Genomic DNA, 22,930 nt, shown 5'->3' with positions numbered 1-22,930 from the left:
AATTTATTACGAAGAAATATTTTCAAGAGACACTAAGAATTAAGAATGATAGGCGGTACGAAGTTGTCTTACCATGGAAAGATGATCATTTGCCTCTCCTCACTACCAAAGATATAGCGATAAGAAGACTTGAAGTCTCAACAAAAAGTCTGAATTCAGAAAAATTATTTGATACCTATGATGATGTCTTTAAAAAAGGGACTGAATTGGGAATAATAGATGATGTCAGAGATGAGCATTCACACCTTCCTGGGATCCAGAATCCAGCTGTTTTGCCTTCTCGAAGATGTTCCGCTAAACAACTGTTATCAACCAAATAGTGAGAGGGATCCACTTGGTTATTAGAATCATCATCTAACTGGCCTGTCACAGAACAAAATATTGATGAGCATTCTATAGCTAAGGAAAAGAGAAAAACAAAACCTGATGAACACTCTTCTATCTGTTCTCGAAGTTACTCAAACACTTGTAGCCGCAAAACTGATGAAAAGAAAAATAATGGATACAGACATTAGGGATCAAGTTGGTACAATTATTATTTTTCAAGCTATGACGAAGTGATACATTTGATTGCTTGGATAAATAGATGTATCATTACTTATCTAAATGCTAATTCTTCGCGAATTATTGGCGAGTTTTCTTTGGGTGAAATGACAAAATATAAAGTCAGGAAAAAGAAATTGTGGCCTCATCCAAATATAATTGAAATGTATTTTGCTTTTGCTGATCAAACACCTTTACTTCCTGGTGCCTTCACCAAATATCCACAAGCCTTTCCTATTTGTCTTCTGAGTAATGGATGTGGTAGAAATATGACTCTGTTTCTTGTTTGAAAAATGACTCATATGATAAAAGTGATTTACCTTCTCTTCTATATCAAAAGTACCACCAGTAATAGAGAAATTTGTCAGAAGTATTCTGCATAAAAACCAGGAGTGGATGAGAAGTCACGTTGGACTTTAACTCATTTCTTCTATGTTTTTCCATTTAAGTTTTTCTTTTATTTCTAATAGGTTCAGTTGTTTCAACAACTTAAGGTGGGAGGATGTTGGATTTCTCAACAGTGTAGTTTGTATTTTGTATTTAATTTTATACTTATAATTTTACAATACTTATTACTTTAACTTTTTGGCCACTAATAATTGTTGTTAGTTTGCTTTCTTGGAAGTGGCAGCAGGGCAATTTATAGAATTAGGAAAATATGTTTCTGTAGTTAGTTAGGCTTATTGAAGATTAATTGTATGTTATATACCTGAGTGATGTTTTATTAAATAAATGAATACTTTAGAATATAGTAGTCTCTTTAGAGTCCTTGATACGCTGCTAGCGTAATAGTTTGACGCGTAAGCGAACAGTGAGAGCTACTATCTCGTTAGGTTAACCCTTAGGTCGGGAGCTCTCAGAATGGCGTTAAAGTCACTTAGGGATGAGTTCTGCGCATTTTAGCGTCCATGTTGTTGGTTGTTTCTTGTGTGCCGATGAAAATCGCCTATATTTTGGTATTTATTGTGATTATTTTGTGCAAGTGCTTTGTTATGGATGTATAGATATTCTGATGTGATTATTTCGACTTGGTTTTGGAATACAAGCAAGGTTTTTGAAGAAAAAAGCGATTTTGAAGTCGATGCATACGGAATAGCTCATTAGCATATCTCATGTAAGCTTTTACTTCTTGTTACTAATGCTGTTATCACATCTATAGACGCGCGCGCTTACCCGGGACAATTCCGAGAAACGAGATTCTAGTAGCACGGCTTTAAGCGGCAGGCTTCCGAGAAATGTTTCGTCTAGCTAGGAGGAACGTGTCCCGGCTACGAGCAACATTTTAAAACTTTTCCCAAAATGTTCCGGCTGGAGACGTGTTCCTCGAACGTTCAGCCAATCAGACGAAAGGTCAGCTTCTGAAGGATCATGGGTAACTTTCAATATGGCGATGGGTCTCACTGTGAAGTGATGGATGGTGGAAATAGAGGCCGATTTAATTATTGCTGTTTTGTTGTAATACAACTGCCTGAGTCATTTTTTAAATGTGTATATATTCATTAAATATATAATCGTGGAAATTTCAGAGTTGACATTATTTTACGACGTTCTTGCATTTCGGATTTGTTTACAAATTGTTCGTAGCCAAAAGTTCGCCAAATTTGTCGTATTTCGTGCTGATCGTGTATTATAACACTGTTATATAATATAATTTTATTTCTTAAATTTAAGTTGAATAATTTTTTAAAATCCGTTTGTATATGCGCGGCTTTTCTCCTAATTACTTATCTTTTAAATTGTTAACTGCATAATCAGTGACACATTTTAAACAGCATAAAAGATGCATAAAAAAGTAAAGCATAGCTTATGTAATAATGAGAATACTCATTAAATTTATCTATTATTTTCATGTTATTAATGAAATACTTTTTGAATTATAAATACATTAGAAACTATACTTTTATTGTAAATGCTACATATTGAAACATTGAAAATTTATGGATTTATTATTATGCATGAGGAAAAACATTTGTATATACATTCATTAATATAAATCTTATTCATTACATTAATACTAATAAATATATATTAACAACTTCTAAAACATCGCATCTCTCTATCTGTATGTAAATATATGACTTATTAAATGTGTATATATATATGTATGTATGAATACAAAAATGAACATTGCCAAGAAGTTTATTTGAAGTTACTTTTAATTCAGATAACGATTATGTAATTGGCAGCAACTATAGTTATCAGTTCTTTGCAAATTATTATGTGTATGTAATAATTAGTTGAAAAATAATTGATGAGTATTTGAGTACTAAAGAGTGTACACATTTTGTTATTGGGTTAATTCATAATTATATCATACGTATGATCTACGTAATAAAAACATGACTAATAAACCATAAGAAATGTAACAGCTGTGCATTTATAACATTTGATTACTTAAAACAGCGCACAACTGATTATCACCTTCATGTCTGTTTACATAATGAATTGCACTTTCCAATTAAGTGCACGGGACTACTAGTGGCCGAAGCGTCGTTGAACACTGGTAGTTCTGTCTCAGGTTAGAATGCCGCGAACGGGCTGGCTACATGACGTTTCCTTGGTTTGCCCCATTTGTAACTGGTATACGAGCTAGTTTTAAAAAATCTTCCACAAAGGGATCCCTCTTGTTGTTATCCCTCGAGGCTTTGCGGTAATCACATAAAACCAACTGAGCCCACCAGCGGCCGAGCGGTAAAGTCGCTGAACACTGGTAGTTCGGTCCGAGGTTCGAATCCCGCGAACGGGCTGGCTGCATGGACGCTTTCGTGGTTTTCCCCATGTGTAACGTGTATACGAGCCAGTTTCCCTTAGAAAGTCCTCCCCGAAGGCATCCCTTCCCTTAGGCAGATAGCCCTAGTGTGCTTTGCTGTAATCTCAATAAATCAAACCATAAAACAAACTCATGATGTGAACACCTAATTTCTAGAGTTGGTATAATTAATGTGTTTTAGGTATATTACCGAGTGTTCTATGGGACAGTAAACAACTCGCACATGTTTGATTGCTCATGTATTCATATGCTTTATTTGATCTTCATTTTGCTGAATAGTATCTGCTGGCTGTGAGGAGGTAAATATCAGCTATATAGATTTTTGTCATTTGAATGGACAGAACAGTAATTATGAGCCATAAAGTTAGTCAGAAAATGCTTTCACCAGGTCACAAATTTTCCAGTGAGCCATCAAATTTTCATTCAAATGCAGACAACAGAAAATACACATAAGCGATGTGTGATAAATAAACTTATCCAGCACATGTTTTTAAACTATTCTTAGAGTGTATACAGAATTTGGCTATTACTGATGTAATTGATTGCTATAACCAGAAGTGTGTTTATCTGTTACATGAAGTGCCAAAGTGGAGATCAAAGGGATTAACTTGATAGCAATCATCTTTCTATTATCTTCCATTACTAACAATAAAGTTTAAAAGGAAAAGCGTGTGAGCGATACAAAACAACACGAAGAAGCGAATGTCACTTGAAAGGAAACGTCACTTTCGCCAATCTGAGCGATAACTGATTCTTGTTTGGCTTTCAGCATGTTTGCCAAGTGAAGATGGTAACCCTATTTCGCCAAAGGCCGTTTCTCAGAACTGTTGCTACAAACGTTTTGTCCCGGCAACAAACAGCTAATGTGATAACGGCTTTATATAGACTATGTAAACTGCCTTTGGCCTTTAATTAGGATTGTACACTTGCATTCTATCTCTATATAAAATTTTATTCATGTACTGTTATTATTTGTAGAGATATTGAAACTTTACTTTTTGAATAAGCGTCAGGGTTAGCGTAGCGGATGATTGTTGTTTGGTTTTGCACTTTGTGTTTTAGACTTTCATTCTCATAGTCAAAACTCTAAATTCATTTTATCATCTACCTGGAAAGACATTGATATTTTGGTGAACTCAGACAACAAGGCTTTACGCTCATTGGGCCAATTTGGTTGGTAGAATTCTTTCATTTGAATTGTTTTAATTGTTTTTAATGATAAATGAACGATTTTAGGTATTTTTGAGAATTTTTAATGATTTTTATACAATTTAAAGACTAATTGGAACTCTTATTTTGCATTTTGAATATTGAGATCACCATTGATTGGTTTAAATTAAAGAGTATTTTATTACTGAATGTAAGAAAATTTTGAAAATTTTGGATTTTATTAGAGATTATTAGAGCACTCCAGTGAATATAAGAAGAAATCTGATGGATACAGATATAAAGATTTCACATACTCTTCAATTGACTGTAAACTGATTCACTGCATCATTACTATCGTCGCATGCAGCAAACTTTATAGGTTCGGAATCAATTGAACATTTATTTGGCTAATCTTTGGAATATGGTAACAGCTAGTTTGGCGACATTTTGGTAAGGCGATAAAGGTATTTGGTAAGGCTGCTAAAGCTAGAACTTTAGCAGTGTACATGGATAAAGTCAAGAGTGTGCGCAATGCCATTTTTGTGCAATTCTGGGATTTTTTTTTTAAGTGAAAATAGGTCGACGTGTACATGGATACCGTGTATGTGCAATTCTTAAAAACGCGGCAAGCAGTTTGCGATTCTCCACTTTCTCCCAATTTCGCACCTAATCTTCATGATTAAGCACTTTTGTTCCATAAAAGTTCTAGCATAAGCGTAATTCGGCTAGCAGATTGTTGGAAAAAAATGTTGAGTAAAAAAAGAAAAAAAAAAGAAAAAAAAAAAAAAAACATGCCTTTACTTCGTGAAAACAAAATGGCGTCCAAACAAAAACTAGCAGGTTACTGTAGCAGGGTTGGTCGCCAAATTTTCACCAAAAAATTGCCAAATAACCATAATCCAAAGATTACCATTTATTTTAGTCAGACGTTTGATAAAACCGAATTGGATTTTCGGTTTACCTTTCTAAAAACTGTTTTTGATCGTCAATGGCTTCCAACTTTGCTTCATCAGTTTCGGCACCCCCCCCCTCCAATTGTCTCTGACACTATTCCGGTGGCTCCAATTATTGATCCGCAAAATTCCTTCTTGAATCAGAGTAACTCTGCATTGCAATTCATTGGAGCGGCAAAAACTAAACAAAAACTTAATAACACAGATCAGAAGTTCTTGTTCGACGTAATTACCTTGGGTCAGCGTTTAATTGCTGAACAAACAGTTACTATTGCCAATCTGACTGGCCAGAACGACGCCTTTCAAAAATTTATCTCTCTAACAGACTCCACTCCAGCCCCTGTAATTTCTGGGGAACCTGAACAGCATTCTGAAATTGCCTGAGCTTTTGAAGAACCACCATTTACTTTGGTGCAAAGGAGAAAGAGGAAAATTCATCAACAGAAGCCCTTAGAGCACGTTCTTTTGATAGCGGTCACTGAGCAGAATACTTCTCCCAGAGCTATTCAAGAACAACTAGCATCTTCTCTGGCACCAAAGAAAATAGGAGTGCCTATCCAACAGATTAGACCAACAAGATCCAAAGAGCTTCTGATCCGCTGCGCCACCAAAGATCATGTACAAAAGTTAAAGGATACTATCTCTTCCTTTTCAGATGTTTCGAAACCGTTTAAGATTCGGGAACCCCGTCCCATTCGAGACAATATCATTATCTTTGGAATTCCATCTGAGCTTACAGCTGAAGCCATCAATGCAGCATTTGAATCTCTCCTCCCACCGGAAAAAGATGGTTCCTTTAATCATAGGACACCGCTTCATCGATCTGACTCAAGGAATAATTGGATAGTCAGCTTAGATAAAGAATATTCACTTGAACTAAGTCAGCTAGGAAGACTTTACTTCGAATTCAATCCTTCCCTGTTACGTGCGTCTCCAGCACTGTTATAATTGTCAACAAATTGGTCACCATAGCAAACAGTGCAACAACGCACCCACCTGCGTACAGTGCTCAGGAGTGCACGATCATCCAACAAAAGATTGCAAGATATCCCCAATTTGTGTCAACTGCACCCAAACAAATCAGAAGGATAATACTAATCCAGATTGACACCACGCAGCCAGTTCCAAAACATGTCCAACTTACCGCAAGCCCTACAACATCGACTGCAACAACAGATATCCCAATAATTTCCAACTCTTACAGTTTGAATACGTTTTCCTTGTTTACAATGCAATCTTCAACGCGCAATAGCTGCTACCAGTCACATTATTCAAAACCTGCAAGCTACTTTTGATATCTTTCAAGAACCCTACCTAAATCAAGATAATATTTTCACAGGTTCAACAACGCAAACTAAGATCTTTTTCTCCAACAACCACTTGGCAGCAGTTGCTTATAATGGTCCTCTTTCTCCAATCATATAGAAAGCAATTGATCATACTATTTCAATATTGATAGAAACTCTTGAAGGTCAACTTCTAATTACGAGTGTCTACTTTCCTCCCAGCAAGGGCATTGAAATGCTCCTTCATGAGCTTGATTTTTTAAATTCAACCAAATTTATCAACATAATAGTTGGAGGAGACTTCAAGTAGTTCTTTATAGGGTTTCCCTTTAGAAGATTCGAGATCCACTTACTTATTAGATTTCATTAACTCGAACAATCTTACAATAGTAAATTCTACTTCTTCCCCCCCTCCAACCTTTGATACGATAAGAGCAAAGGGTTGGCCAGATATAACTCTTGCCAGCGCTACATCTTCTACCTTCATACAAAATTGGAAAGTTCAAGATTTCGAAACAATAAGCGATCATAGAGCAATCACTTTCAATCTTTCTTTTAACCTTTCAGGTATCCATAAGATTCGCTTTAAAACAATCTTTGGAGGCCTTGCTAAACTAAAACTATTTCTTTCTTTATCCTTGGATTTACTCAATAATAGTTTCAAAAATTGTGATTCCCCTTTGGCTTTGGATGGTGTTTATGACTTAACTCCTTAAGGACTAGCGCCGCGAGAACGAAGCGCAGTCAGGGGACTGGAGCCTCTGAAATGGATTGTCGCCACGGGCCGGCGCATTTTTAGCAGTTAACCCTAATTTTACAAAAAAACCGTATAAAATCAGCATTTTGATATTATGACTACAATTTTTGAAGTCGCACATTAATAGAAATAAATTAAACAAGCAAAATACTATAATCATAACTATACACACAGAAATAAATACTATAAACATGAAAAAAAATTTACAAATACGAAATAAAAAAAAAAAAAAAACACTAAACAAGAATTACCTGTAGGTAATTAAATTCCAGTTTAAAAATTCTGCTGTGTGTGAAATAATTCAAAATAAGGATCGACACACAGTCCTACATTGCATATTTCGCACTCAAAATACGTTGTTTGTTTTCGCTTTTCCTTGGTTTGAGCGCATACAACGAATCTTCTCCTACCTTTATTACTTTCCCGTCAACGTAAATTTTCGGAAACTGTCTTCCAGTTAGACGGAAAGGTATAGTGTACGGTGATTTTGGACAAATTTTTTAAGTAAGGTCTCTTAGCCATGGCTAACGGAATGAAATTAAATATAACCCCAACATATGTCACAAAAAAGTTCAAAAGACACTCAGAAATAGTTCATCCTCAAACACTGTGAGATATCAGGTTTATATTAGAAAACTAGTTCTAAATCGAAAACAACGTCTACGATGACTGGAAAGTGATCAAGGAAAGACCCCCACTGGCGGGACATTCGTTACTAATCGCGTCAATATATACATTATATATAAAGTAAATACATTGTATACCAAAATACAATGTCTGTGTCATATATAATGACCATTCAAGGCATTATATATAATGACCTATTAAATTGAATAAGAAAAACAAAAACTCTTTCCTGAGAAATGCGAGCAAGACGCATTACGCGTCGAGAAAGCTGATTACCAGATCTATTGATAGTCTTTCCCCTTCTGTAATAATGTTGTAATATAACTTTTTAATTAAACAAGAAAGCTTATGTTAAGTTTCAAAATAAACAGAAAAACAAAAATAAATAAATAAATAAATAAATAATCTGATATGTACACCACATGAATTCCTTGTACGGAATATTAAATTATACGCATTTTTTCTTGCATTTCATTTAAACTTATTGGATTGAATTAAATCTACTTCGCGACAGCGCATAAACCACAATAGAATAAATGCATTCTTTAAAATTCACTCCAGTATTTGTTTATCATAGCGGCACTCTGGCGCTAGATTCACTTAACAGTATTATATTCGTTCCTATTATAACTCATAATGCACAAAATTTACATCATTTAAAGAATAGAATTATCTAATCGTTGCCACATGTTCTATTCAAATACTGTAATAAAGCTAGAATGATGTATAAAAGAAATTAAGCAAACAAAACAAAAAAGAAATAGTTTTTCACACACGATTGTGTATTTCTCGTTCACTTAATTCAGTTCTCACTTCGCGAGAAGGCAAAAATACATAAAAACTCAAAATATCTGTATTAAAAATTACGAAGTAAATCTTAAACACTTATTTCCTCGAAAAAATTCTAGAAAGGATTAAGCATGATTTAATTGGCAATAATAAATGAAGGTGCTATCTTTGTTGTTGCGAAGTTAAGTTTCTGTAGATTGGCAACAAATCCACTAGTCTGCTGTTTCAAATGTAAACAAGCAATGGCCGCCATCAAAAATATTATTAAACTTAGCGGCACTTAAACAACTTTAAAATTGTAGATAATTCTAAAAATATTGCACACAGATTTACTAAAGGCATAAAATCCTTAACCGGAAGATAAAAACAACATAATTCAATCATTTTTAAAGCAAAAAATGTACAATTTACAAACATATAAGAGTAAAGAAACTGAGATCACTGAGCCGGGTAACAGAGTGGATATATATTATATCTACGTTTGGTGCCGCCGATTGCAAACAAAATACGAGGTGCACATCTACATGTTATAGCAGTCCTATATACAAAATTTCAACGTTCTGAGGCAACTCATTTTTGAGTTATGCGAGATATGTACGTACGTAAGCACGTACATACGTTCGTACAGACGCCACGAAAAATTCTCTTCAGAATTAATTTTAAAGCAGTTTTATAATTTTTTCGTGGAAACGAGTCTTTTATTCTGTCCTTACGTACAGATATCACCCAAAAACATCGTTAAATTGCATTCGATAGCAGTCAAAATGGATATTTTCGTTGAAATATGCTGCCTGAAACTTTTCGCGATTACAATACTTCCTTTTTACTTCGTAGAAGGAAGTAAAAAGAAAATCCTAACGATATAAACAAAAACGCCCTTTAATTCACAGGACTTATAAGGAGCCGTGATTTCCAGTTTGTTTATTTCAATAACTCTCTCAAAACCAGAAGCGGAAAACAGAAAATAATGCCAGCACATGAAGGTCAAATCCCATATGAATCAATCCATGTGAAAATACGTAGCGTATTCGGAAACTAAGTACCGTTTCATTCTAGCGCCGTCGCAGCGCTGTGGTAGGCCTCCCGCGCATGCGCACTAGTCTTTCTTTTTCACTGTCTTTCAATTGTCGCCATTTTGGTTGTTCTATGTTGTGTTTTCAGTTTGCTGTGCACATTCAAAATGTTTAAGACAATTAGTTCTCCCGCTGACTGAGATTCGTAATGACCGTAATTAAATTTTTGAAAGCGAGAAATGTTAAACCGGCCGAAATGTATCGTTACGTGACAGAAGTTTACGGTGAATACGCGATAAGTGGTGGAATGGTGAGAAAGTGGGTAAGAATGTTTAATGCAGGTCGAACAAATGTCCACGCCGAGGCTCGGAGTGGTCGGCCTTCTGTTGTCACCATTGATTTGGTAAGGAAAGTTGATGAAGCAATTCATGAGAACAGACGCTTCACAATGCCAACTCTTTCAGAGGCATTTCCACAAATTTCACGTACTGTTTTGTTCGAAATTGTGTCTGACCGTTTGAATTATCGCAAACTGTTCCCGATGGGTTACAAAAATGCTCACTGATGTTCACAAAACAAAGCGACTTGGTAGTGCCCTGACATTTCTCACGCGGTACAATGATGTCGGAGAAAATTTTTTAAACCAAATTGTGACAGGTGATGAAACTTGGGTGTGTCATTTCACACCAGAATCGAAACAACAATCGATGGAGTGGAGACACACTCATTTTCCGAAAAAACAAAAGTTCAAAGTGACAATGTCATCACAAAAATCATGTGCACTGTCTTCTGGGATAGGAAAGGCGTTTTGCTTACTGAATTTCTTCCCAGAGGTGAAACCATTAATGCGGCACGATATTGTGAGACTTTAACAAAACTAAGGCGTGCCATTCAAAACAAACGAAGAGGAATGCTCAGTAAAGGAATTGTGTTGCTCCATGACAATGCTCGGCCCCGTACTGCTGGTGTCACTCAATCGTTAATTCGACAGTTTCATTGGGAGCAGTTCGATCACCCGCCGTACAGCCCGGACTTGGCGCCGTCCGACTATCAGTTGTTCCTGCACATGAAACGCGAGCTTGGTGGCAAGCGCTTTGGATCTGACGATGTCACGAAAAATGCTGTGGAGTCGTGGTTATCGAAACTGGCGGGAAGTTTCTTTGACGATGGTATACAAAAACTGGTCATCCGCTATGACAATGTTTGGTCATTGGCGGAAACTATGTTGAAAATAGTTTAAGACATGTATTTTCATGTAAAAATAAAACTGGATTCGAAAAAATTGTTTTACTATTTTTTTTTTTAAACGGTACTTAGTTTCCAATACGCCTCGTAATTACCACTTAGCTTCATTTACTAAAAAATAAATAAACCGGCTTTTCAAAATTCAAATAAACCGTTCCGTTTTAATGTCACGTATACGCGACGCTGGGCTCGTAGGAGCAGAATCGTTGCGTCGCGTATACGGGACGCTGGGCTGGTAGGAGTGGAATCGTTGCGTCGCGTATACGCGACGCTGTTCCTGAACGGGTTAATGCTTAGAAAAATACAACAGGCCTGCATTCAAACGTTTGCAATGCGTAAATTTAAATCACGTGTTCAAGTCAACCTGGTGGAATGATACTTTGGCAACTGGACGCCGTAATCTTAGAAGGTTGAGAAGACAGGCACAGAGAATCACAAACCCAGTGCAAAGACGTACGGCATTTATTAATTACAAACGACATCAGGCTGATTATAAAAGGAAAATCAAGGAGGCCAAAAATACTTCCTTGCGCAAATATTGCTCTCAAGCAAGTGATACATTTGGAACAGTTTTCAAAATTGCAACTAACACGGTTTTCCACCCAACGACACTACCAGCTGGAATTTTATCACATGCCACCTCTTCAGCAGAAATAGTCAGCCACATCCTAACGACGCTATTTCAGGAACATTTATCCTCTGAAGATACAGGGTGATCAGCAAATAAGCCCTGATTTCAAAATTAAATACCTCTACAACAAAGATCGATAGAATTATGCGGTAAACTGTAGGTTTATTAGCAAAACTGTAAAAATGGTGTACAAAAGTTTAGAAAATTTAGTTACGAAAATCGTCAACAGAGGGCGCTGTAATCGCAATGACCTATCAATAGCCTTTAACCTTTTCCCGTGGGCTAAAGGGGCCAATTTTATACGCATTATGGCCATTTAGTCATTTATTTTAAATGAAAGGAACAGAAAAACAAATCGACAGGGTCTTGCATTTCCTAATCCATATTAAGGAGTAAATTTTAAATCTCCATAGTTTACTGAAATTTTTTGAGACACATTGAAAGTGATCAGTATTGAGGCCAGCGTGGAAAGTGAAATAATGTATTTCATTGAACAACGTGTTTTTTGTTTGTTTGTTTGTTTTGAAATTTCACCAATTAGAACACAGTCCTACGGCAACACGTCGCAGTTTTCAAAACCGATTCAATGTTCCAGTTGGACCCGATGCGAAAACAATTCGCATGCTCTTCGAAATTCGAACGGAATGGCAGCGTGGCTGATGATCGAAAGGGAAATGTTCGGCCTAGGCAAACTGTAGTCACTCCTGAAAATGCAGCCAAAGTTTCTGGAATTGTTCAGCAAAATCCTAGGAAAAGCATCCGACGGATTGCATCAGAGACAGGTTTAAAGTACACGAGCACGAAAAAAAATAATAATAATAATAATAAATAAATAAAAAATAGCCTACGGATGTTTCCATACAAAATCCAAAGTCACCATGAAAGGTGTGCAACAAAGGGTTGACTTTGCAAATCAGATTCTAACAATGATCGACAACGACAGATTTCATGTGAGCTGCATCTGGTTCACAGATGAGGCACATTTTCATTTGAATGAAATTGTTAATAAACAACTCTGGAGATTTTGGGGTTCCGAAAATCCTCATTTGTGTGAAGAGAAAGCACTGCATTCGCTTAAAGTTACTGCATGGGCTGCGGTATGCGCCAGAGGCATTATCGGACCCTTTTTCGTACGAGGAACGATAACTACTGAACGTTACGTTACGATTTTGGAACAGTTTGTCAGTAATCAACTAACGTTGGAGGATCGACCAGGTATCGATTAGTTTATGCAAGATGAGGCTCGAGCCCATAGTACAGATAAAGCTTTTCGCTTTTTCCATGAATACTTTGGGAATAGAATAATTGCGTTAGATTATCCGCAATTAATAACACAGGAATTGCTTGGCCTCCATATTCTCCCGATCTTCTTTCTGTGGGAGGCATTGAAAGACACTGCCTATTGAAACAATCCCGCTACTCCCGCTTCACTTTATTATTTTTTTAGACTCCTTTCAGAGAAAGAGTTTTAAATGCAGAGCGCCATCTGTTAACGATTTTCGTAACTAAATTTTCTAAACTTTTGTACACTATTTTTACAGTTTTGCTAATAAACGTACAGTTTACCGCATAATTCTATCGATCTTTGTTGTAGAGATATTTAATTTTGAAATCAGGGCTTATTCGCTGATCACCCTGTACCATGCACCATTCCAATCTACGTGATTCTTTCAACAATTATATTCCATCTAAAAGTTCATCCGGTCTATAGCCTAGTTTGCAAGAGTTATTAAGAATTAAAACTTACGGAAAGCCCCACGACCAGATGGCCTGGACAATGCCATTATACAAATTCTCTTCCCAGATCTCTTGTATAACTTCATTCAGGCATGCTGGCTTCTCACGCACTTTCCTAGCCACTCCAAGAGAGCAGAAGTTGTCCTGTTTCTAAAACACGATAAAGACTCTTTCCAGCCTAGATCTTACAGACCGATCTGCTTGACCCCTGCTCTGTATAAATTACTTGAACGAGTGGTTCTAGGTAGACCTAACCATTTTCTAGCAGCCAATAAAAGTCTTAGTGACTCTCAATACGGATTTCAAAAAGGTAAATCAATGGAAATGTCTATCGCTCATCTTGTTTCATCTATTCAAGAAAATAGATTGGATAATCAGCACTCACTCCTAATAAGTCTAGATATACAGGATGCTTTTGATTTCCTCTGGTGGCCAGACATCATCGGTGCTCTGGTCACCATAGAATGCCCCACTTCCATTATTGATTTAATTCGAAGCTATTTAAAGAATCGATGGTTCAAGTCACCCTGAACTCTGAGATAATATCTCATCTCTTACATAAGGGTTGACCGCAAGGGTCAGACCTTGGTCCGGTACTTTGGATTATTATAGCTGACTCTTTGCTGAAAGGACTGAAGAATTGCAAGATCATAGCAGATGCTGATGATTTTTTGCTACTGATGAAAAGTAAATCTAAGACTGGTTCAACTGCACATTTAAATTTAAACATTGTAGCGGATTGAGCAAGAAGACATAAAATAACGGTTTCAGCTTCCAAATCAAAGGCCCGTCTTATTGCAGCGCGGGGTACTCTGCGAAGAAACCCTTCTTTACAACTTTAAGGGAATTCAATTCAATTTGTTACCAATTTAAAGTATCTTAGTGTATCTTAATAATAGGCTCTCGTGGATTCCACATTTAAGACACATTAAATTTAAAGTAGACATTCTTAATCAGCACATGAGAAGAACGACAGCAAAATCATGGGGATCTCGACCAAAATTCTAAAAACCTAGTACTTAACAGTTATAGAGAAAATTATACTATACTGTTCCGGTTTTTTTTTTTTTTTTTAATTATTATTATTATTACGTGCTCCGCCCTTAGGCACTACACGGAAAGGGAGGGGATGCCTCGTGGAGGTCTTTTTAAGGGAAACTGGCTCGTATCCACGTTACACATGGGGAAAACCACGAAAACGCCCATGCAGCCAGCCCGTTCGCCGGGACTCAAATCCCGAACCGAACTACCAGTGTTCAGCGGCTTTTACCGCTCGGCCGCTGGTGGGCCTGTTCCGGTGTTTGAGCCAACTTTTTAACACAACGAAAAGTGAAAACTCTTGCTGACCATGCAAAGGACATTTTTTCTACAAATTTGCAAGGGATACAGAACAACATCAAACTAACCTCTTCTAGTATTGGCAGGTATTCCTCCTCTTTACCTAGTGGCGGAAAGAGAGGCTCTCATAACAAAAATTTTACGTCTTCGCATTCAACGTCCTCTATAGAATCACCAATATTACCCAATCGACTATGAATATAAGCTTTCTCAATTGCTTTGCCATCCAGCAGAAAATAACATAACAGAGTTCATTGCTACACACCCCATTCACTTGCCTTCTGACTTTCCAGTAAAAATTTTTACAGATGGCTCTTGCACTCCAACGGGTACTGGCAGTGGCTTATGTATTTTCTATGAAAATTCCTTAATCCATACTTGGAGACGTAGGCTAAATATTAATAATTCTATTTACCAAGCTGAACTGATTGCTCTTAAAAAGGTAATTCTTCTGTCTACAAAATTCGATCCTCCTCCACTGATTTGTACGGTTTCTCTGTCTAGCTTAGAAGCCATTACGAAATGATAAATCAAACAGTCCACTGGTCTTCGACATACAGCGAATCATTCTCTCTCTTCCTTCAAATAAAAGACCTTTTTTCAGCTGGGTGCCGGGTCACAGTGGGGTTCTAGGAAATGAACTCGCTGATCAAATGGCCAAGGAAGCGGCACGGGGTATTTACTTGCCGGAATTCCAACTTTCGTTTCCAGCCTAATTTCTCAAAAGACAATCTTTTCAGATTTTAATGCATAAATGGCATCACCGTTGGGATTCTGCTCCAACAGGACGTCGAACTTTTCGATTAATCCCAAAAGTATCTACTTCAACACGATCTTTTAATTTTGCACTAACAGCGTTCTTATCTGGTCATAGCCCATTCCCCCAATATTTAGCTAGATTCAATCTTTGTGATCATGATAGATGCGATTGTGGGGAACTGGGCTCAGTTGATCATTGTGCTTACGAATGCGAATCCACCCGGAAATTTCACCTTAAAAAACCTTCTTATGCTTATTGGCAACATTGGACTTTACAATTTTTAAAAAGCAATGTTGTCATCAACAAATTCTCACAAATCATAAGTATTTGCAATAGTCGCTTGACTTTCCCAACTGAACGCTAACTAGCATCTAAATTATGTCAGCATCTCTGGTGAAATTCACTATTAAGACAGTCTAAACTGCATTATACAACTGAACAATAAGTTCACTGTAAATTGCTTGCACCAACTGGAATTATATCACCTCAAATCAAAACGCAGTAGTGACAGTCTGGTTATTAAAATTGTAATGTTACATTTACATATTCTTAGTATAACAAACATGACAAGTATGCTGACTGGTACTATATAGCACGGTAAACTATAGCAAGAAATATTCTTTTTTATATTGTAAGCAAATGCACAGCACATTATAATTTGTTTTGTATAATACATAGCAAATTTGGTACATGGCTATGAACAGAATGATTTAGGATTACTATAATTGTAATGTATGTGACATATCAATTAGTTAAAGGTTATGAATTGTGTAATTTATGCATATTATAAATTGTTCTGTAATATGATTTGTTTAGTTTGTGGTTTACTATACGGGTGGTTTCTTGTAATGCTTATCTATTTTTGGGTATTACCCTTTGGAAGTATTGTAGATCCTCTTGTAAGGTTACCACATTTTGTAAAAGACTATTATTGGAGCTTGTATAATATGAAAAAAATCTCTACTGTTTTGTAAACTGTACTGCTCTTCACAGAATTCAGCAAGGCATGTGTTTCTTTTAGTATTGCAAGTGGTAATGACTGCTGTAAATAGTATAGTCTAATGCAATGTCTGTGGCCTGTGTCATGTTCTGAATTAAGTTTAATATTTGGCATATAATGCTGCACAAAGTACTTTTTACTAGTGATACATAAAGTATTATTATACAGAAAAATGATTAGCAGTGTATATAGTTCACCTTTTATTATATAAAGCATAGAAACTTCACTGTTGCATACAGAGTTCAAAGAACTTATTCTGCGGAATGACAATACTATTGTTTCTGTGCTAAACTGTTAATTAATAGTACCACAGAATGCATTCTATGTAACACAGCATGTTCTAAAGTGTGTTACACACAATTAATCATCTTTATTTTAAATACTGAAACCTTGTTGCATTTTAAGTGTATGCTCGCATGTTGTGATGAATTTAGTACATAGTGTTACTCAATGAATAATTGTTGAATGTATAACAATAGTGTCATAGATGGTATGGTGCTGCATAATACAAACATTAAAACTATATTCAGCTTTAATTATATAATGTAAATAACCTGTATAAAATGTTCCTCATATTGTTAATGTTAGTTTACTCCGGTACTGCAAGTATATAGCGATGTATGTTATCTTTAGCTAAGTTTTGTACGTATTTTTCTTCTAATGTTTTATTTTTAGCTTATGTTAATAGTTTAATCCAGTGATAATGTTTTAACTGTCATTGATCTTATAATTGCATCTACTCATTTCAATATGAATCTATACGCTGCACGTAGTGCAAAGTTCGTCTAAACTCAATCTTGCAATGTATCTGTAAACGTTTTTTCTTTGATTATGATTTTAAAAAATGCCGTTAGCCTGTTGGGCTGTGGCGGCAGCTAGAGTAGTACATCTTTTTCCGCTGTGGCAGCTACAATCCCATTAAGGTTGTTCGGATCCGTAAATGATCGAACTCTAATCCTAAAGTCAATCATTACGACAGATTAGCTCATTACTAACATAGTACGTCGTGTATATAATTATAAATAATATAAGACCATGGTCCTTTTTGTTTCTAAATTTGGATTTAGTATTTGATAGTATTTGTTGCCTTAGTTGTAAGTTTGGCTTCCTGTCTAGGGATTGTACTGCATGGGACGTGCAGTACTTGGAAAGAGGGCAGTGTTACGGTTTTTGAATTTATTTAGCTAGTTTTAGAACAACTAATTAAAATTGTAGCAGGTTAGCTCCTTACTATGGTCATAGTACGTAGTGTATATAATTGTAAATAGTATAAGGACCATGGTCTTTTTTTTCTCCCTTCTAAATTTGTATTTCATTTTATTTGTGTTTATTATTTGATAGTATTTGATTTGTTTTAAGTTATTTATTGCAATTGTTGTTTATGTTGTTTGTTACATTAGTGTAATGTTTATTATTGCATTGATACCTTAGTTGTAAGTTTGGCTTCCTGACCAGGGATTGTACTGCCCGGGGCGTTCAGGCCTTGGGAAGGGGGCAGAGTTGCGGTTTATGTATTTAGTTTGCTGTTTTTAGCAGAATAGTAACTAAAATTGTTTTATATCCCCGTGCAATGCAACACGAGACTTATTTTAAGAGAAAGCTACGCCGGAAAACTAAAAATACAGGAGCACGCGCATTTAACATTTAATAAATAGATATCTCGTAAACGTACTCTTTTGCTTTGCAGTAACCTCGAGAAAATACCAGAATGTTTTCTTGCATGATTAAGAAGCTTATAAAAGCCGGAGAAAAATATCTGTTCAGTTGTTTGCTTAGTGTTTGTTGTTGATTGTAGCGAATTCGCGATGAGATAGGATTAGCTTTCTCTGTGTTTTGAATTGAGTTCTATTTAACGTTTTAGTAGTTTAAAATATTACTACTGTGCGATATTGTGCGAATATCTGTGAGGAAAAATTTCAACATTTTGTTTTATTTCTTGCGATAAGAATAAATTTTACAAACGTTTCATCAGACATGCGCATTCAATTTATTACAAACCCGTACGCAGGCAACAATATAATAAGGATCATGGAGCTTAAACACTGTTTCAGCTTCTAATACTTATTAGATCTGCAAGCTAATCATAACTACGCATCGAAAAAACATTTCCAGAAATTTTCGTTTTTGGGATATCTGATTGGTTGATTTCCATGAAACCTACGATGGACAGAGCTATAAATAAAGCATTTTCTCAAGAGTTAAAAAATGTCCACAGGACATATCTTCCAGTGGAACAACTTCGGCTAGGAAACCATTTATTGGTTTAAAGCAGTCATGAAAAAATCTCGTTTCCTGTAAAATGCTTTTCTACTGTTGTTTGTTACTGTTGTCATGTGATAATCCCAAAAGATGTGCATGGGCATAAGGTGAAAAACATTTTGACCACAAATTACAATCTTATGATGACAAGATATGGAAAACAATTGTATAGCTTTTAGCAATAGAATTAAAACCTCAGTATTACATGTAATTATTATTATGAAGGTATGATTTATAAATTTTTTACCAAAATAAGTCTTGAATGGTTTCCAGAATAAGAGAGCTAATGTTATAAGGTATTTCTCCCACTTCCCTAGCGTGCCTTCGTGGTGTAACGGTAGCACGCTGGGCCGGTATTCCAGAGGTCCGTGGTTCGATTCCCGGCGAAGGCGGTTGCATATTTTTCATTTCGTCTGCTTCCAATTGACCTAATGACTCTACAGTGGCGCCCGAACTAAAAAGGTTGTGGATGATGATTCTCCGCACCCAGGATTTGGCGACCGGGTCCCCTAAAACCCTTGTCGCCCTTTAAAAAGGGGAGTATGTAAGGTATTTCTCCCACTTCCCTAGCGTGCCTTCGTGGTGTGACGGTAGCATGCTGGGCCGGTATTCCAGAGGTCCCTGGTTCGATTCCCGGCGAAGGCGGTTGCATATTTTTCATTTCGTGTGATTCCAATTACCCTAATGACTCTACAATGTGGTTTAATTTTTTAATTCTTCTCTAAATTTTAAAATGAAATACGAAAAGCCCTATCAGACTGGGGAAACTATCAAGCAGCTCAAAGCAAACCTGAGAAGCAAATCGCTGCATGTGGATGTTAAACTTCTTATGATCTTTTGATTTTACCACCCCTTGATCCTCACTGATATATCTGCTACGCACAAACTCATCTTTAAGAGCAATTTTTGGTGTCTCTAAATGAAATATTCTAAGAATTATTTACTGCATATAACTAGCTACTAGGTAGTTATTATGCCAAGCAAGGATGAAATCGTCATCAGTTTTATAATATACGATGAAAATGTTTTAAATATTAATCCTTCATTTGCCAGAGGTATTCAGAATAATATAACATTTCATTGTCTGAGCATCAAGAATATCTTTAAAATGCACTGAGAAGTAAGCAGAAAATGGCATGATTATCCATGACTTTCATGGAACTCAAACATGAGCCTTCTAATGCCAAAGTTGGCTCCAACATGCCCTTGTCAGTATTTGATTTGTTTTAAGTTATTTATTGCAATTGTTGTTTATGTTGTTTGTTACATTAGTGTAATGTTTATTATTGCATTGATACCTTAGTTGTAAGTTTGGCTTCCTGACCAGGGATTGTACTGCCCGGGGCGTTCAGGCCTTGGGAAGGGGGCAGAGTTGCGGTTTATGTATTTAGTTTGCTGTTTTTAGCAGAATAGTAACTAAAATTGTTTTATATCCCCGTGCAATGCAACACGAGACTTATTTTAAGAGAAAGCTACGCCGGAAAACTAAAAATACAGGAGCACGCGCATTTAACATTTAATAAATAGATATCTCGTAAACGTACTCTTTTGCTTTGCAGTAACCTCGAGAAAATACCAGAATGTTTTCTTGCATGATTAAAAAGCTTATAAAAGCCGGAGAAAAATATCTGTTCAGTTGTTTGCTTAGTGTTTGTTGTTGATTGTAGCGAATTCGCGATGAGATAGGATTAGCTTTCTCTGTGTTTTGAATTGAGTTCTATTTAACGTTTTAGTAGTTTAAAATATTACTACTGTGCGATATTGTGCGAATATCTGTGAGGAAAAATTTCAACATTTTGTTTTATTTCTTGCGATAAGAATAAATTTTACTAACATTTCATCAGACATGCGCATTCAATTTATTACAAACCCGTACGCAGGCAACAATATAATAAGGATCATGGAGCTTAAACACTGTTTCAGCTTCTAATACTTATTAGATCTGCAAGCTAATCATAACTTTAGCCTTTCACTAAAAAGTCAAGTATCATTTCAAATTTTTAAATTCAGGCATCCATTTAAATTATCTATATTATCTACCTATCATCTCCTTCTTTTGAATGAAAGACAAACTTAGCAATAGTAACAATATATGCCTGAAATGTTGCATTATATTTATAAGCCCAGCTAACGGATATTGATCAGGTGACAAATACAAAACAGTAATCTCCAGTTCATATTGATTTAATTAATAACATTGATGTATTAGTTCTTATTATGGAATGCTATCAGGAAAACAATAACTTCGAAATCGGCGATTACAAAAAATATAAAAGAAAAACACCATTTACTTACTGTTGTGTGATGAAGGATGCATAATTATGAAATTAAAAGGGACATACATTAGGCATCAAATTTATTATTGTTGTAATCCTTTTCATGTACCTTATCAATAACAACTTTAAAAATTTAATTTGACTATGTACATTTTGAAAATTATTGTAGTATGCAGTAAAAACAAAGTATTACTTATTTTTACCTTAATTATATCTGATATGTTCATCTCACTCACACATTCTACTGGAGTCACAAAATTATATGGAAGTCCAGGTGCCAAAAAAGGGATCTGAAATGTATCAATAAATAGGCTGTAATTGAAGAATTATTCACATTCAGAAGGTAAATTTGCTATAATACTATTAATAGACTCAAATCCTAAGTGGCATATTTTCATCAGATGCATAAACATATTGCTTGTACTAAAGATATTAAATTATTCAAATAAATAAAAATATTAAATACCAAAAGAATATCAAAAACATTATTTATTTTTTTAATTAAAAAAAATTGTCCCTGAAGAGATTCAACTCGGCTACTTAATAATTCCAATAGAATAGATGTGATTTTAATAAACAGCAGGCACTGTACGTTTTTTCATGAACATTCTGTCATGTGCAGTATTAACCTGATCAAAGATAGAATAATATGGCACATTTAAATCCTACTATTGGAAAAGACAGAAATACTTTAAATTTTATAATTCATAAATTATATAAATGAATAAAAGTATGTGCACATTATATTTTATAATATTATTATTACAATATTTAAGAAATATTCAGTAGAATTTCCATGATTCCTTTACTGTGAATCACAGATATGTTTCTCAACAACTGCCTAACTTTATGGTAGGATACACAAATGGTGAAGTTGCTATAATTCCTAACAGAGCGACACAATATTATCTGATTAATATCAACTACTACATGTTGTTTATCATTAGATAAAAATTTCAATTTCACTTTTGCTGTCATTTTTGTATAGTATACAAATTAGCAATAAGTAACATACGATAGAGATTTATTTTATGCTGATGCATTTCAGAAAATAAATCAAATTAAAAAAGAGCTAAAACAGAAGTTAAAATTTTATCTTACACAAACATATATGCACACAAATAAATAAATTGTATGAATGAAATGCAATGTACACATGAAGTATATTGAATTTTGTTATATCATATTTTATGGTAATGTTTTAATACAATTTTATGCATAATTATGCTTGACATAAGTATTTATATTTAGTTTCTAAATTGTTAATGTTTCCATAAAATAATTCCTTTTATAAAACTACTATTTTAAGATATGTTGTCCGTCTAGAAAATATGCAAACTGAGCTACTAGAATAATCTTGGTGATGTTTGGCGATGCACATTGTCTGTTCTATTTGCGGGGGACCCACTAAAATGCCAGTAACCATTAAACCATTAAGGTAAGCGTACAGCCAAAGGTGAGATTCTTTTTGTGGTGGACCGTTTGTGCTCATCTCAACAGTAACCATTCATAATCAGATAATAAAATGACTCTCCATCAAATATTTTTAGAAAACTCTCAGGAAATTCACGAAATACTGAGAGCAGTTTATGGAGATAACACACTAAAGAAAAGAGAAACGAACTATAAATGAAAAAATGTCGAAAAAGCCGATCAAAAACCTGCTGTTCTTTCCCCTCCCCTTTCCTTCTTTTCCATTCAAAATATTGGCTATCATGAGTTTCTTCCAGAAGAACATGCAATGAATGCTGCCTTTTACATGAAGGTTCCAAAGACCTCAAAGGATCATATGCGATC

At 35.4% G+C, this 22,930-nt stretch overlaps 1 protein-coding gene across 4 annotated transcripts in view; it reads right to left on the bottom strand.

The window, feature by feature from the left end:
* BBS1 (Bardet-Biedl syndrome 1) overlaps window positions 1-22,930 on the bottom strand; it is a 177,076-nt gene that overhangs the window by 12,793 nt on the left and 141,353 nt on the right. For all 4 annotated transcript variants that reach the window (XM_085825486.1, XM_085825490.1, XM_085825489.1 and 1 more), the window contains one exon: window positions 21,337-21,423. In XM_085825486.1, the coding sequence (XP_085681612.1) occupies window positions 21,337-21,423 (87 nt within the window). The remainder of the gene's footprint in view (window positions 1-21,336; window positions 21,424-22,930) is intronic.

This window comes from Stegodyphus dumicola, chromosome 10 (genome assembly GCF_044657685.1).
Source record: "Stegodyphus dumicola isolate Sdum_Otavi_A_Nest chromosome 10, ASM4465768v1".
Taxonomy (NCBI): Eukaryota; Metazoa; Arthropoda; class Arachnida; order Araneae; family Eresidae; genus Stegodyphus; species Stegodyphus dumicola.
Note: the sequence above shows the minus strand (reverse complement) of the source record. Positions and strands in the feature narration are given on the sequence as shown.